Raw genomic sequence first — 16,246 nt, forward strand, 5'->3', positions numbered from 1 at the left:
CTTGAAACCTTCATTGCACACTTAATACTCATTTGGCACTTCCCACTTCAAGTTGTTAAGGCTTTATGTCTGTAGGCCCTTTTTCATTTAATGAGATTAAGAGCTCTGGAAGCCTAAGCTCTAATACCATAAAACAACCAGAAAACTCTCTTGCAAAAAAGTAGGTTCTCAATGGACTGGCTTAACACAGGCTTTTGTATGACATCACCAAAGGTTATGCAGTGCCTGGTGGAGACAGACAACTTGCTGAATCCAATGAAGTTGAAGAAAGATGCTACTATTTGTAGTAGTTAACAAATCTCAGTCTAAAATGAAGAACAGTCATTTTATGAAATGTAAACACTACATACATAATATATAGAATAGTGTTGGGTATTTTCCAAAATGCCAACAGCTTTTTGAAGCTAATATGACTTGCTTGTCCTGACAGATGTTAAGAGTGGTTGGTGCGAATTCATAATCATTGTTTTCATTTTCATGGAGGCCCAGAAAACATGGCTTGGGCTACAGACTGCTGGATATGCAATTTAATGAGACTATGAGCTCAGAAGTGCCACTTATAGTTTGAAAAGTAGAGTGAAGAAGTTCATTTGTGAATTATTAGTTATTTAGCAAAACTAAAGGAAGTTTATTGAAATGATTGCAGATACACTTTTGTTTCCATAGAAGCAATTTGTTTCATGTGCAAAGGTTTAGAGTCTTGTTCATGTTCCTCTGGGGCAGAAATATTCTGAAATCGGGGCTGTCATTCCTTTTATCAGTTGCTAAATACTGAGGAAAGAGAACCTCCTTATTTTCAGGGGTCATGAGCTCCTGACTCCTGCAATCTCATTACTGGTCCCTACCAAGGAAAGAGAAATTGTTTTCTTTCAGGAGAAATGAAGCATTTTTACCTCTGATGCACAATGTTGGGTTACAGTCTCTCATCATATCCATTTTATGCCCTCGTAGTTGAAACTGTAATTCCTTGACTTACTAAAGTGTTGTTTTTAAGTTATAAGATTATAAATCTGTGATATGTGTAAATGTCTTTAAGTTCTAACAATAACAATTATCAGTATTCATTACTCTTCCCTGATGCATGTACTCTCCAGATCTTTGCTTTGAGTCACTTTGTTTTAGATCATTAGCTAGGCAGTCAGGTGATGGATAAGGAACTGGAGCCATCCCAGATATTACTCATCACTGGGGTTTTGCTTTATAGGAAACTGACATCAAATTACTTAGGTAGTGTCTTTTGTTTTTTCATTTTATAGTTGTTTTTTTTTTTTTTTTCTGTATAATCAGCTTAACAAATATTGCAGAATATCTTTATAATCATCTATTCCTGGCAAATTTCAGTGTATTAAATGTCCTTTTTTCCCAAGAATTTATTAAATAAAAGTAAGAATCTCTCATCCTTTGAGAATTTTGAAAAGGAAGACAGGGTTTGAATTGCAACTATAAGGCAAATCCAAAAGAAAATCCACCCTTTTCCAACATACCCATGAGGTGTTAGCGCATGAGTCAAAGGAAGTTGAATACTGCTTTCCTCAGTCTCTCTGGCTCAAAGTGTTAACACACATGTATTTTTCTCCACAGTAAAACCGACCGTAATTGACGTTGACATCTATGTTAACAGCATTGGTCCTGTGTCATCAATAAACATGGTAAGAAGCTCTTTTCTGATCTGAGCACCTCTTCATCACTTCTTGCTTACATCCTCATTGTGAGTTTCTGCTCGAGATTTATCATGCAGGTTTAAGCTCACAATTGAATTCTTAAGTCTGTAGCACTAATTGATAGTTTAAAAACTGAAAATAATTTTAAAAAGTCAGAGTGGAGTTTATGACCCTAGTAGTGAGACATGGCTCTAGTGTTTAAAAGGTACCTCATTTCCTACCTTGTCCACACATGTATTTATTGCACATAGATTTTCAGATGAGATTATTTGCAGTTATGCAGTCATTGATTATATCTTATTTCATTAATATTAGGGATGAATATAAATGACAGCTTTTGACTTTTGGTCAGTTTTTCAAGACTTTGTTTTAGTGTTTTAGGACTTTAGTGTTTTGCTTTAGGAAAGCATCTGAGATTATCCAGTGTATACTTTTCTCTTCAGTTTGAACTATGTGGGTAAATAAACTATCTTTTTTTTTTTTTGAACAGGAGAAAGTATGAGATTAAGTATGTGATTTCCTTGAGAGGGTATTTTCACAGACTTAGAGGCAAAATGAGCTCCAGAAGTAACTACAATGTGAAAGAAGGCTTTCCCTGTAAAAAAGTGCTTAGCTATGAGGAAAGTGTTGGGATGCTGAAATACATTAGTGTAAAAGTGTCCTGCAAGATGCTACAGGCCATGGTGTGGCTCCCTAAGTGGTGTGCAGGGTTCCAAGACCACACATTTGCATTTGTGGACCCAGTGATTGCAGGAAATCTTGTATACTGGGGACCTTCTTTGTACTTCAGTGCTCCACACTGGCTCCTGGATTTGGGGGGTGAGGCTTCAGGGTGGGGGGATTGCCAAAATGCTGACTTAGATGCTGTCTTTTCATTGCAGTGTTCTGTGGATGGAAATAATCCCTCCAGAATTAGTAGCAAAATCAGTTCTTTTCATTGCCAGATATTAAAAGTGTTCATTTTTTCTCTGATGATATAAAGTTTTCCATGTAGGGGTAAAATTATATTTATGGGTGACTCATTTAAAAAATGTGTCATCCATAAATTGGAGATGGGACACTGGCAAAGAGGTGAAGTGAATAAAAGAGAATTCATTTTACACAGCCTATAGGCTACAGATTGTAAAATGTAAATTGTAAATGTAATATTTCCTTTTTTTGATAAATAATTATTTAGTTGACTGCATAAAAAGCATAATAACTTCTTAGTTCATTTATTTCTTATTCTGGGGTTTTATTTTCTTACATTAGTTCCACATTATTTATCACCCTTATGTCCAACCCTAATTTATGTCTAATACTAAGAAAGAAGTGCCTCCATAGAGATAGAGTTACAAAATTATTTTAGAAACAACTGCTTGCATTTGTATATCTTATGGATTTTCATAAGTTATAACTTTGAGATCTACTTTGTGCTCAGGATTAAGCTTTACTTTTGGAATTGATAGAAATTTCTGCCTGGAAGTCATAGGCTTCACAGGAGGAGGCTAAGTGACAATCACCCACAGAATGCTATAAGGACTCTGCTAACTATAGGCAACCTCTTGGGAAAGCTGGCGGCCTTTGGAATAGATTTCTCTGTTGAGGTCTCAATCTGAAACTTGATCAATAGACAGAGATTTGCCAAGTGGAATAGCATGGGGAGGTCCTCAATAAAAGTCAGGAAGACGGGTGTGTGACCCGATTGGGGAATGAGGGGCTGGCATGTTATTTGAATGCCAAGGGAGCAGGGTATGGGTAGGCAGCACCTTGGACCTACCTGGGACTGAGGCCCTGGAGCCTCTCTGAAGAGCTGGGCTTCATCCTTAGGTTTTTCTCAGATGGACGTTGGCATTTGGGAAGTGTGCAGACCCACTTTCATCTAAGTTATGTGTGGGTCATAATTCATGAGATTAGTTCATACCCAGCAATATGTCTAGCCAGACCCCTTTTCTCCCTTTTAAAGAGAGACAGAGAGGAGTGCTTGGGTGGCTCAGTCAGTTAAGCATCTGACTCTTGATTTCAGCTCAGGTCATGACCTTATGGTTGTGAGATTCTCTCTTCTCTCTCTCTCCCTCTGCTCCTTTCTCTCTCTCTCTCTGTCTCTCTCTCTCTCTCTGTCTCTCCGTCAAATAAATAAATAAATTAAATTAAAAATAAAAAAAAATATCTTTAAAAATGAGAGAGAGAGAGAAAGTACATGGCATAGAAATGACAATGATTTAAAATCATTATTTAAAATAATTTACTCTGACCCCTTCATCAAGGTGGGGGGAATGATCTTAAAATGGTCTGAGGTGTTGTAAGACCTCCATCATCTGAGAAAAATAATGAGCATTAAAATAATATGCATCCTGTGGCAGACAAACCAAAATACTGGTGTTAGATTTTTTTTAACATTTACTTTTGAGAGACAGAGAGAGGCAGGGCATGAAGAGGGGAGGGAGAGAGAGAGAGAGAGAGAGAGAGAGAGAGAGAGAGGGAGACACAGAATCTGAAGCAGTCTCCAGGCTTTGAGCTGTTTGTTAGCACAGAGCCTGATGCGGGGCTCAAACCCACCAACTGCGAAACCATGACCTCAGCTGAAGGTGGACACTCAACCGACTGAGCCACACAGGCACCCACCAGTGAGGAGATTGAGTAAAAAGCTTTTCCAGTTAACCGCCCCCCACCTTAAAAGATGCCCTGAATACCTTGAAAATTCATTGGTCCATTTTTTTTTCTTTCCAGGAGGTGTGTCTACTGCAGTGAAAGGCTAGAGCAATAAATGTTGGTTGCCTTTTATTTGTGAAAGTGAAGCAAGTGTCTAGGCAGCAGTGGGCAAGAGGAATGACAGGAAATGCATTGCTCTGGAAATAGGGACATGTTTATTATGGTCAGTTCTCAGAAGAGCTAGAGTTGTCTAGACTCTAGCTACCCTGTCTGCTACCAAGAGGAATATTATCGTACTACTAACTTATGTCAGCTAAGCAAAGTGTAAGGTGTAGGCAAAGTTTGTTACATAGATAGATAGATAGATAGATAGATAGATAGATATAGATGATAGATTGATCTAGATACACAAAGGTACATTTAAATATTCAAGTCCTATATTCTCTGGGGTGAATTTCTCTATCTCCATCTTTGTTCATTCAGTAAATGTTTGCCATATGACTGTTGTGTGTCATGCATGGTGCTGGGTTCAGGTTAAGACAAAGATGAATGGAAGGAGTAAGGTTCAGATTCATGAACAAAGCATTATGGTACACAGGGGGACAGAACAAAGATAAATTCAACACTAAGTGTCCCGGAGGGGAGAGTATCCAGTAGCGCTGAGGAATGTTTCAAGAGACTCATTAGTCAGGAGCTTCCGAATGGTTTTTTCACCACTGAGTAGTATTCCACTGCATGTATATACCACGTCTTCTTTATCCATTCATCAGTTGAGGGACGTTTGGGCTCTTTAACGTGTATGGAACTGGAGGGTATTATGCTAAGTGAAACAAGTCAGTCAGAGAAAGACAGATATCATATGTCTTCACTCATGTGAAATTTGAGAAACTTAACAGAAGACCATGGGGGAAGGGAAAGAAGAAAAATAGTTACAAACAACCAGGGAAGCAAACCATAAGACACTCTTAAATATAGAGAACAAACTGAGGGTTGATGGGGGGTGGGGGGTCAGGGGAGGCAGGGAAAATGAGAGAAGGGCATTGAGGAAGGCACTTGGGATGAGAACTGGGTGTTGTATATAAGTGGTGAATCACAGGAATCTCCCCCCCAAAACCAAGAGCACACTATGTATATTGTATGTTAGCTAACTTGACAATAATCATATTTAAAAATTAATAAAATAAAATAAGCAGGTGGCAGAAAAAAGAATTGCTTTTATAAACATAAATGTTTATTTTTTAAAAGACTTTTTTTTTTAGAGCAGTTTTAGATTCACAGCAAAATTGAGAGGAAAGTAAGAGATTTTCCACATACTCCTACCTTCACATATGCACAGCCTTCCCCTTGTGACCACCTAGTGACTTATCATCACTCAAACATTTGCTTTAGATTCACTTCTTGGTGATGTACATCTGTGGATTTGGACAAATGTGTGAAGACATATCCACCATTATAGGATCATACAGAATAGTTTCACTACCCTAAAAATCCTCTTTATGCATTTGTTTCTTGAAGGATGACTATTTCTAACCTTTATGGTCCAAACTTGGAAACCACCAAACTTCCAAACTTTGCTTGGAAGTCACATGATAAAGGAGTTCTTCTCGCATCACTGAATATATCACATACGTCCACTCTATCTATGACACCAAACAATGCAGTTTCAAAAGAATGTAAGGTTCTTCAAAGTGGACCTCATGAAAAATAAAAGCAATTTAAGAGGAGGGGACTGATGGTGTAAGTGGGTATTGGGAATTGAGTCAGGAATAATAAAAAAGAAGAATATGGGGGAGAACAAGAATATCAAATTAAAGAATATATTATGGGGGGAAAAGCACAATTTATAGATGTGTATGGGACTTAAGGATGTAAATTTTTATTGGGGTTTTGACTGTAATGCTTTAGTATTACAGGCTTTAGCCTGATAAATTTATTCCTTTCCTCCTACCAAACATTCATTTGAGTAGAGAGAGAGAAAACAATAATTTCTAGTTCTTTTTCCTGTCCTCCCTCCCACTTTTCTCCTTCTTAAATTGATATTATTAATACTGAAGATTCAGTTTCATACATTCTTCTTGCTAAATAAAAATGAAGCTGCATTTCAGTCTATTGTTTAACAGACTGATTTCATTGTCTTGTTTATCTGAGAATTGCTTATGGTTTTTCTAGTTATTGAATAAATCAGAAATGCTTACATGGGTTGAAGAGAATCTTATTTTTTGTCATCTTTAATCACATTCTCTTTGTCACTACAATATATCTAAATGTGCACAGTTCTTTTTTAAAAATGTTTATTTATTTTGAGAGAGAGAGGAAGAGCGAGCAGGAGAGGTAGAGAGAGAGAGGGAGAAAGAGATTCCCAAGAGATTTCCTTCGTACTATCAGCACAGAGCCTGACATGGGGTTCAATCTCACAAACTGTGAGATCATGAACTAAGCTGAAATCAAGACTAAAACGCTTAACCCACCGAGCCACCCAGGCGCCCCTAAATGTGCACAGATCTTAACAGAAATTGTGCATGGTTTGTTTCAAGACTGGGAGTCTGCAGATCAGGAGATCTGGCACATTTATTTTTGAGACTGTTCACCATAAGCAACCTTTTAGGAAAGTAACAAAGAAAAGTAATGCTTTGATATCTACTCAGTGTTATCGACCTCATAACCTTTGATCTTCACAAGGTCATGTTAGAGAAGATACTGCTCTTTCCCACTTACTGTGTTTGTAGTGAGTATGTGCAGCTCACAAAGATGGAGATCCCAGAGCAGTGCTTCCAACAAGGACCTACTGCACTTCTGCAGTCAATATCAAAATAAGGCAACAGCACATACTGAGCCTCAGCTTTAACTTGGAAGTTGAGAAGATACTGGCTCAGAGTGATTATAATGTTAGAATCATTTTTCTTTTTTATTTTTTTTTTCAACGTTTATTTATTTTTTTGGGGACAGAGAGAGACAGAGCATGAACGGGGGAGGGGCAGAGAGAGAGGGAGACACAGAATCGGAAACAGGCTCCAGGCTCTGAGCCATCAGCCCAGAGCCTGACGCGGGGCTCGAACTCATGGACCGCGAGATCGTGACCTGGCTGAAGTCGGATGCTTAACCGACTGCGCCACCCAGGCGCCCCCATTTTTCTTTTTTTAAAAAAATAATATGCTTTATATTTTTTTATTATTTTTGAGAGAGAGAGAGCACGCTTGCAAATGAGTGGGGGAGGGGCAGAGAGAGAGGGAGACACAGAATCTGAAGCAGGATCCAGGCATGAGGCTGAACTCATGAGCCATGAGATCATGACCTGAGCTGAAGTCAGACACTTAACTGACTGAACCACCTAGGTGCCTTTTAATAGCCTTTATTTTTCAGAGCAGCTTTAAAATGTTTTCCCAGCTTTGTTGAGATAGAATTGATATATAACATTGTATAAATGTACAGTTTACAATTTGACGATTGGATATACATATATTGCAAAATCATTACTACAATAAGGTTAGTTAACACCTCCATTCTCCCCCTTTTTTGTGACAAGAACTCTTAAGATCTACTCTCTTAATAACTTTTAACTGTATGTTACAATATTATTCACTATAATCACCATGCTTTATATTAGATTTCTCGGAACTTATTCATCTTGATGCTGCAGCTTTCTGATGTTTGACCAACATCTCTTCATTTTCTGCACTCCCAGCCCCTGACAGCCACCATTGTGAGATTTCAGTTTCTTTAGATTCCACGTATAAATAATATCATACAGGGGTACCTGCGTGGCTCAGTTCGTTGAGCATCCGACTTCATTTCAGCTCATGATCTCACAGTCCGTGAGTTTGAGCCCCATGTTGGGCTCTGTGCTCACAGCTCAGAGCCTGGAGCTTGCTTCAGATTCTTTGTCTCTCACTGTCTCTGCCCCTCCCCTGCTTGTTCTCTCTCTCCTCTCTCTATCTCTGTCTCTCAAAAGTAAACATTAAAAAATTAAAATAACATCATACAGCATTTGTTATTCTCTATCTGACTCACATCATGTAGCATTTTTAAATGTACATAAAAATTTGCCAAAAATCACATAGAGTTCCCATATGCTTCTACACACACACACACACACACACACACCCTTGCTCCCATCATTAAAGTATGGCATTAGTATAGAACATTTATTACAATTGATAAAAGAATATACATTATTATTAACTAAAATCTATAGGAGAGTTCACTTTTGGTGTTGTCCATTCTTTGGGTTTTCACAAATGTATATTGACATGTATCCACCATTGTGGTATTGTATAAAATATTTTCACTTCCTTAAAAATCCTCTGTGCTGTGCCTGCTCATCCCTGTGTTCTAACCTCAGCAACCAGTGATCTTTTTACTGTCTCCATAGTTTGCCTTTTCAGAGAGTCATATAGTTGGAATCCCACAGTACGTAGCCCTCTCAGACTGGCTTCTTTGCCTTTGTTTTTAAGAGAACTGGCACTAAGTCATCTGAGGAAATCCAAGATGTGTACTGATTAAATCAACATGATGTGACTGTAATAGCTGGTTGTGATTGTGTGTTACCCAGAGATTAAGGGGGCAGCTGTACATGTCATGAGGGCAGGTTAAACATCACCAGAATATGCTCCATGGCCTAAAATTCAAAACTTGCAGGAGGACATGCAGCCACTAGGGGAAGGGAAGAATTGTGGGCCCTTGAAGCTTGCTCTGACGTCTGTGAACCTCATCCCATCTCCTGTCACTTTTGGCTGCAGTTTTAAGAGGGGAAGTCAGTGGACCATGTGGAATCATAGAAGCCCAGGAAGGAGGAAGTTACATTCCATTACAGAAAGATCTATTATTACTACAGGATGCCAAATGCTTCAAAAATTTTTCTGAAAGCATCGAAGCCCAGAAAATCTAAAAGAAGGAAGGTTGCAGTGCTATGGTGCCACCCTTGTTTTGGTATTCTTTGCATTTATTCTGCTTAAGGTTCATAGCAGGTTTGCATCTGTACTTTGATACCTTCCATCAGTTTTTAAAAATATTTGGCCATTATTTTGTAAAATCTTGCTTCTACACCATTCTTTGCCCCTTTTCACTCTCTCATACTCCAGTCACATAAATGTTAAACATTTCCCTCACATTCCATTTGTCCGGTATGCTTGTGGACTTTTTGACATTCCTTTGCTTCATGCTTCAGTCAGTGGAAAAACTTCCAGACTACCTTTCAACATGACCATTACCCGTCATCTGTGTCCAGTTATCTGTGAAAGCCAACTGTTGAATTTTTAATTTCAGCTACTGTATTTTTCATTTCTAAATTATCAACTTGATTGTTTATAAGTTAGTTCTCTGGTAAAATTCTCCATTTTGCAATGTATTTCCTTGAATATATTAATATTAATCATTAAATGTGGCTGATAGCTGAAGTATCTGGCCATCTGTGGCACCATTTTTATTGTCTGTTTCTTTTGTTTTGTTTTGTTTTGTTTTGTTTTTCTTTTGTTTGGCCCCATTTTCTGGTGTACCTGATAAGTTTGATTATATACAGAAACTTGCAGAGACTTCAGGTGATGTTTCCTCTCATGTCTGGAGGTCAGAGCTGGCTTGGGTTGGAGTTTTCAGGAGGCTCAGTTGTGCTCTGTTTTCCTCCTACTAGAGGGCATAGCTCCCCAGGGGTCCCAAATGAAGTCCTTGGATGCTTCCCAGTGCCACTCCAAAAAGATCCTAAACTCTAATTTTTATGTTTCTGGCACTAGAAATTGACTGAAAATTCTGCTCTTCTTTTTAAGCCATTTTTTGTGACTGATGTTTAACCAATTTTTTATGCAGCTTGATCAGTAAATGTGTTGAGGGAAAACTAGTATGGCTCACTTCCTTATCATTTGTTTTCTCTGAAATCTCAGCCTCTCCAATTAGGACTCCTTGGCTGCCCCAAACTCCAGTTTTGCCTCAAGCTCTATTGAGGTCTATATTCTTAGCAGCCGTTCTCCACTCAGCTCCTCCACATCATGCACCAGACTACCAAGAAATACACTCTGGGGAGAAGGCAGTGTGTGGGAAATGTGGTCTACTATGGCCAGCCTGCCTTCCCATCTGCTCAATTTGATTTTTTAAATGTGTATTTTATCTAGCTTTCCTGTATGTTCTTAGTGAGAGTGTTGGTCTATGACAAGTTATCCCATCATAGCCATACACCTTTAGTTTGAACTTTTAAATTTAGATGGAATAAATTTTGATTTATAATAATCAGCAAAGAAGTGATTTGGGGCTCAGAGTAAAGCCCTAGTGAAACATTACTGTTGGATTTTTTTTTTCTTGCTTTGGTAATCTCCCTGAATGCCTTCAGATTAGTGAAGAAGATGGAATTTTCTAGAGACCAGGGTGTCCAGGTTTTCCCTATATAACGACTCTCCAAGAGAAACCAGAGAAAGTTAATGATGTATTTCTTCTGGCGATATTAGTTTTAGAGGATCAGAGCACTTGTCTGTTATAGATTGTTTAAGAAAATGGTCTTATATATATGTAGTTTTAATATTCTTCTAAGAAATGAATAATAATACTTTCGCACATAAAACTTATGTGTTTGAAATTTGGTTCTTCACAGGACAGAGAGCCATCTCCAACCAAGCTAACAGCAGTAGAAATAATAATATGTAGAATAAACACATTGCTAAATAAACTAATACTGGAGGCGGGGGAGGGGGGGCGGGCATCTGGCTGGCTCAGTCAGAAGAGCATGTGACTCCTGATCTCAGGGTTGTGAGTTTGATCCTGTGGACTTTGGAGATCATTTAAATAAATAAAACTTAAAAAGAATAGGATACATTGGAGGAGCCACACAGTGTAAATGACAATGACTTCTCTAATTTAGGAGGAATCCCAAAGATTGAGAAAGAAGATGATATTTAAAGGCTTTTTTCAAGTCTCATTCTGTAGCAAGTGCCCACCTGACTGTGAGCCCTTGAGCCAACACCCATATCTCTTTTTTTAATTTTTTTAAAATGTTTATTTATTTTTGAGAAGGAGAGACAGTGTATGAGTGGGAAAGGAGTAGAGAGAGAGACTGGGATACACAGAATCAGAATCAGGATCCAGGCTCTGAGCTGTCAGCACAGAGCCCAATGTGGGACTCAAACCCACGAACCATGAGATCATGACCTGAGCTGAAGTCAGACACTTATCTAACTGAGCCACCCAGGAGCCCCCATATCTCTTTTTGATTCCCCTAGAATTCAGTCCAGATGCCCTGATAAGTATGTGTTACATGTGTCTGCTTCTCCACCTACATACCCATTTGTGTATCTTTATGTGTGAACACATACACATCCTGCACCCCATACACTTTGCCATGTCATTAGGTTACAATTTTATTAGTTAATAAATTAACTTCTCTTTCTCTATTAATATTAGCTAACACTTTTCCAGTGCTTTCACTGTTGCAAGAAATCAATTCTGACAAACCTATAGAGGCCATTGATATCATCGCCCAAGCTTCTGGCTAATAAAGCTAAAGTTTACAATCCTCATGTCATATCTCAAAAGCTGTCTGGAAGATAGTAGAGCCACCACTCACACTTTAAAGTAAAAAGGAAATCAGTGGGAGTTATTCTAACAAGCATATCTTAAATGTAAAATCAATGCATTTTAAACTTGCACTATATGTCCTGTTTTCTTTGTCCTCTTGTGTGTTGGAATTTTTCACCATTTTATACAAAATATCATTAGAGATACTACCTGGTAGGATGGAACATTAATGTCCATTGTGTGAATTGATGTGAACTTTTCAGTGATTTAAGAACAGAGAGATAGCTGTAATGATAATAAAGCATCTGTCTGTTCTTTGTTAGTGAGATATCGCACACAAACTCCTTCAAATGTATGAATAGATTTTTTTTTTCATCTTGAGGTTTTCCATTTCTGTTGTGTATTTCACAATTGATATCCTTCATTATTCACAAATGGGCTATGTGATGTACCTCTGAGAAGAGCACCTTATTTGTGTTGTATATAAAAACTATTTTCTGAAAGGGTGGGCCATTGAATTGGGACTCAATATTAAGGGATCTGAGAAAGCTGTCACATCTCAACTTGACAGGGTGCCCACAAGCTTTCACACAGGTCCAGATTGCCTAGAAGGAGGAAACAACACTCAGTTTACTGTGGCCTTAGTATGCACCTGTGGTGGGTTTGGAAGGACCGGAGTGCCATGCCAAGGTGTTGCTGCAGGTGGCAAGGTACAATTACAGGCTCCTAAGGGTGGTTGGTCACATGTATCTTTCAGAGAAATCCCTCTTGTACCATTGTGGGGGATGACAGTAGGGGCTGGCAAGACTGAGTGGGAGATGTGTAAGGATTGCCATGCAAATCCAGTATAAGAAATGTGAGTCCTGAACCTGAATAGTGGTGGTGGCATATAGAGGTGAGTATGGACTTGAGAAATGTAAATTCCTAGACATGACAATTAACTGCATTTAGGCATTAGAGAACTGGAGAAGTCAAGGATGACTCACAAGTTAGCAGAGTTTGTTAATCCAGAGAGTGTTACTGAACACCTGCTATGTGCCAGATGCAGAGGCAGATCATGGGATTTGTGTAATAAACCACAAAAGGCCACACTGTTTATCCAACTTCAATTTTTATGGCATGAAACAATGAACAAACACAAACACTATTACTTCAATTTATGAGCAGATCCACAAAGAAATTAAACACTTGGATGTGACCACACACTCAAGGTTTCCTTGTATGAAAGTGGAGACAACTAGATATGATTGCTTATTGATGCCAGATAACATAGTAAGGTGTTTGGATTTTATTCTAGGTTCAGGAGGAAACCTATGGAAATTACTAAATAGGTAGATTATGTAGTTTATCTTTCAAAAATAATGCTGTACCCTGACTATGCAAATGTTGGAAGGCCAGCTTTACCCCTGTTTTCCAGTTCCCTGGAGGCAGCAGATAGCATCTACAAATCTTATTAATGAAGCCTATGATGGGACTAATCGCATCCCCCCATCAGGACCCCCTGAGCTGAAATTCGTTTATTGAAGTCTTTTTTCCCAGCTTCATTAGAATTTGACCTTATTTGGAAATACAGTCATTGTCAGTGTAATTAGTTAAGATGTGGCCATAGTGGAGAAAGGTGGGCCCTAATACAACAAAATTAGTGTTCTTATAAAAAGAAAATTTGGGGGTGCCCAGGTGGCTCAGTCAGTTAAGTGTCAGACCCTTGATTTTGGATCAGATTGGGTCCTGATCTCACAGTTCCTGAGTTGGAGCATTGCATCGGGCTCTGCACTAACAGTGTGGAGCCTGCTTGGGATTCTTTTTCTCTCCCTCTCTCTCTGCCCCTCTCCAACTCTTTCTCTCTCTCTCTCTCTCCCTCTCTCTCTTAAAATAAATGAATAAGCCTTAAGCCTTAATAAGAATATTTGGACACAAGCATGCACATAAGGAGGATACCATGTGAAGATGAGGGCAGAGGTCTACAAACCAAAGAATGCCAAAGATGGCCAGAAAACCACCAGCATCTAGGAAAGAGACCAAGACTATGTTCTCCCTCACAGGCCTCAGAAGGAATCGGCCCTGCCACCACCTTGATCTTGGGCTTTCAGCCTCCAGAACTGTGACACAACACATTTCTATTGTTTGAGCTACCCAGTTTGTGGTTGTTCATTATGGCAGTCCTAGCAAACTAAGACAGGGCCCGTCCCATATTATGCAGGTTCTGGTCATTTATAAGAGGTTGTCACTTTTCATGTGACACTGGCTTGCTGCTTCAAAGAAGCTGTAGTTCACCCACTACCCTTACCCCTTTCTCAGGACTCAGCATCACAGAAGGGATGATTGACAGGTCAGTGGAAGCAAGTGTGGCTTCCCTCTTTGTGTAGCTGCTTCCCTACTTGGATTGTGTTTCATACTACATTACTAGTCTAGGACAGTCCTGTGAGTTAGGGATTATCATTCCACTTACTAATGAAGAACATGAGAGACATCTGGGTGTCTCAATTGGTTAGGCGTCTGACTCCTGATTTTGGCTCAGGTCATGATCTTATGGTTTGTGGGATCGATCCCCAAGTCAGGCTTTGTGCTGACAGTGTGGAGCCTGCTTGGGACTCTCTCTCTCTCTGTCTCTCTCTCTCAAAATAAACTTAAAAAAGAGAGAATATTGAACAACATGAGACCCAGCATAGAGAGTAAGTGGAAATAGGACTTGAATCCAAAGCTGGTTCTAGAGGTATGATTGTGCTTCATGAACTTCCCACTGTGAGAAACCAAGCTATTCACTGGTTCAGCAAGAGCCATAGCTGGGGCTTGTGATCAGGCTGGCAGCTGTTCTCAGCTCACGGGCAATGAGGCTCCCTAGGTGGGCAAGGAAGGTGTCCATATACAGGTGTCCACTGTATATGACCCTTGGCTGAGATGGGCTTATGCAGAAGGGGGAATGGCAGTCCCCCCTCCTCCTGCCTGAGTGGCAGCCACTGGTGTTAGCTCATCCTGGCCACTATGCCCCATTTCATACTTGGAGTGAGATCTGCAGGGGTTGTAAATCCAAAGCTCAAAGTGAACATCCTGTGTTTTGGCACCCTTATAATTGCTGTGGCCAGAACACCTCCGTAAAAGGGATAACCACTTGTTTTCACATCCAATGAGACTCAGAAGTCCTCCAGGGCATGGATTTGTGTGTCTGTCATCCCCTGATTAGGACATATGTATGATTCAGAGTAGACTTGAAGTTGGTGAGTGGGGTGATGTGGAGGAAAGATAGAATGGATGAAGCACTCTGCGAACAGAATAGCAGGGATAATATTTAGGGATATGAGTTCTGGAAGGCAGGATCCTTAGCATCGTTTTCACTAACAAACCCTAGTGCCTGCACAATACCAGGCATGGGTCACTAAATACTGGTGTTGACTGGAAGTGCACACCTTTTTCCATTGAATCTAGGTTTTAGAGGCCCAGAGTTATAGGCTGCTTTCTCATTCTTGTGCCTCTTACAGTACCTGCTATGATGCTGGGCATGTGTCTATGTTAGATTATCTTAACCAGATAAGTATGTGTGTGCCTAGCCTCACTGAATCAGTTGGAAGGGGAGAATCAACAACACCCATAATAGAGAAGAAAATGAGGAGAAATGTGTTCACCTGTGGTTCTTTCCAGGTACAGTTCAGTCATTTTAAATTACTAGAATGATTTAGATTCTTGAAAGAGATGCTGCAGTTCAAAATCATGTTCACAGTTAAACATCATTTTCCTGAAAACCACAATGCTATGACTAGGGATTATTTCCCTACTAAAGAATCTGACATTCTGGTACTTTTTCTTTCCTAGAAATAACCACAAACATCATTTCAAATCGGCTATAATGGAAGCAACTTACATTGTGTGGTCAGGAATTTCCTGAAGTATACAGAAACCACATGGAATAATATGAATAAAATATGAACACTGTGTTCAGGGCTCCACTTAGTCATGACATTCTATACCAAGGTCTTACCACTCCCCAGACCCAGACATTTCCTTTGCAGTGAAAGAGTACCATGAATACTGGTTATGGTCACCGAAGAAAGTGTCCTCCTTCTCAATGGCCCTGTTCCATTGCAGATGTGCCCACTACCATTGGGTCATGGTGCTTTGTCACTGTTCTCCCCCTTTTCTTGAAAAAGCAGTCTGCTTTTACACTGCCAACCTCACCTGGTGGCCAGGGTTGGACCAGAAGAATGGCCTTGACAGTAGAAGCCTCAGGAAACCAGTTGATAACTTTCCCACTTTGGAGTGACCACCACATTCGCCCCAGTATCAGGATGTGAGGGATGTGAACAATGCAGTGTGGACATTCAGGAGTGCTTGGAGTTTGGTGCTTGCAAGGGCAGAGCATAGGTGCAGAGGTGGCAGGAAATGTCCAGAGAAAGAGAGAAAGGTGTGCATATTTTATCTTCCTCATTTGTGAGGAATATGGAGATGACTGAGTGAGGCCAACCTTTAGA

The 16,246-nt window shown here is 39.6% G+C and overlaps 1 protein-coding gene across 4 annotated transcripts in view; it reads left to right on the forward strand.

Moving 5' to 3' along the window:
* GABRG3 (gamma-aminobutyric acid type A receptor subunit gamma3) overlaps positions 1-16,246 on the forward strand; it is a 725,624-nt gene that overhangs the window by 56,137 nt on the left and 653,241 nt on the right. For all 4 annotated transcript variants that reach the window (XM_045448932.1, XM_045448933.1, XM_045448935.1 and 1 more), the window contains exon 3: positions 1,582-1,649. In XM_045448932.1, coding sequence (XP_045304888.1) covers positions 1,582-1,649 — 68 coding nt within the window. The remainder of the gene's footprint in view (positions 1-1,581; positions 1,650-16,246) is intronic.

Source organism: Leopardus geoffroyi, chromosome B3 (assembly GCF_018350155.1).
Source record: "Leopardus geoffroyi isolate Oge1 chromosome B3, O.geoffroyi_Oge1_pat1.0, whole genome shotgun sequence".
Taxonomy (NCBI): domain Eukaryota; kingdom Metazoa; phylum Chordata; class Mammalia; order Carnivora; family Felidae; genus Leopardus; species Leopardus geoffroyi.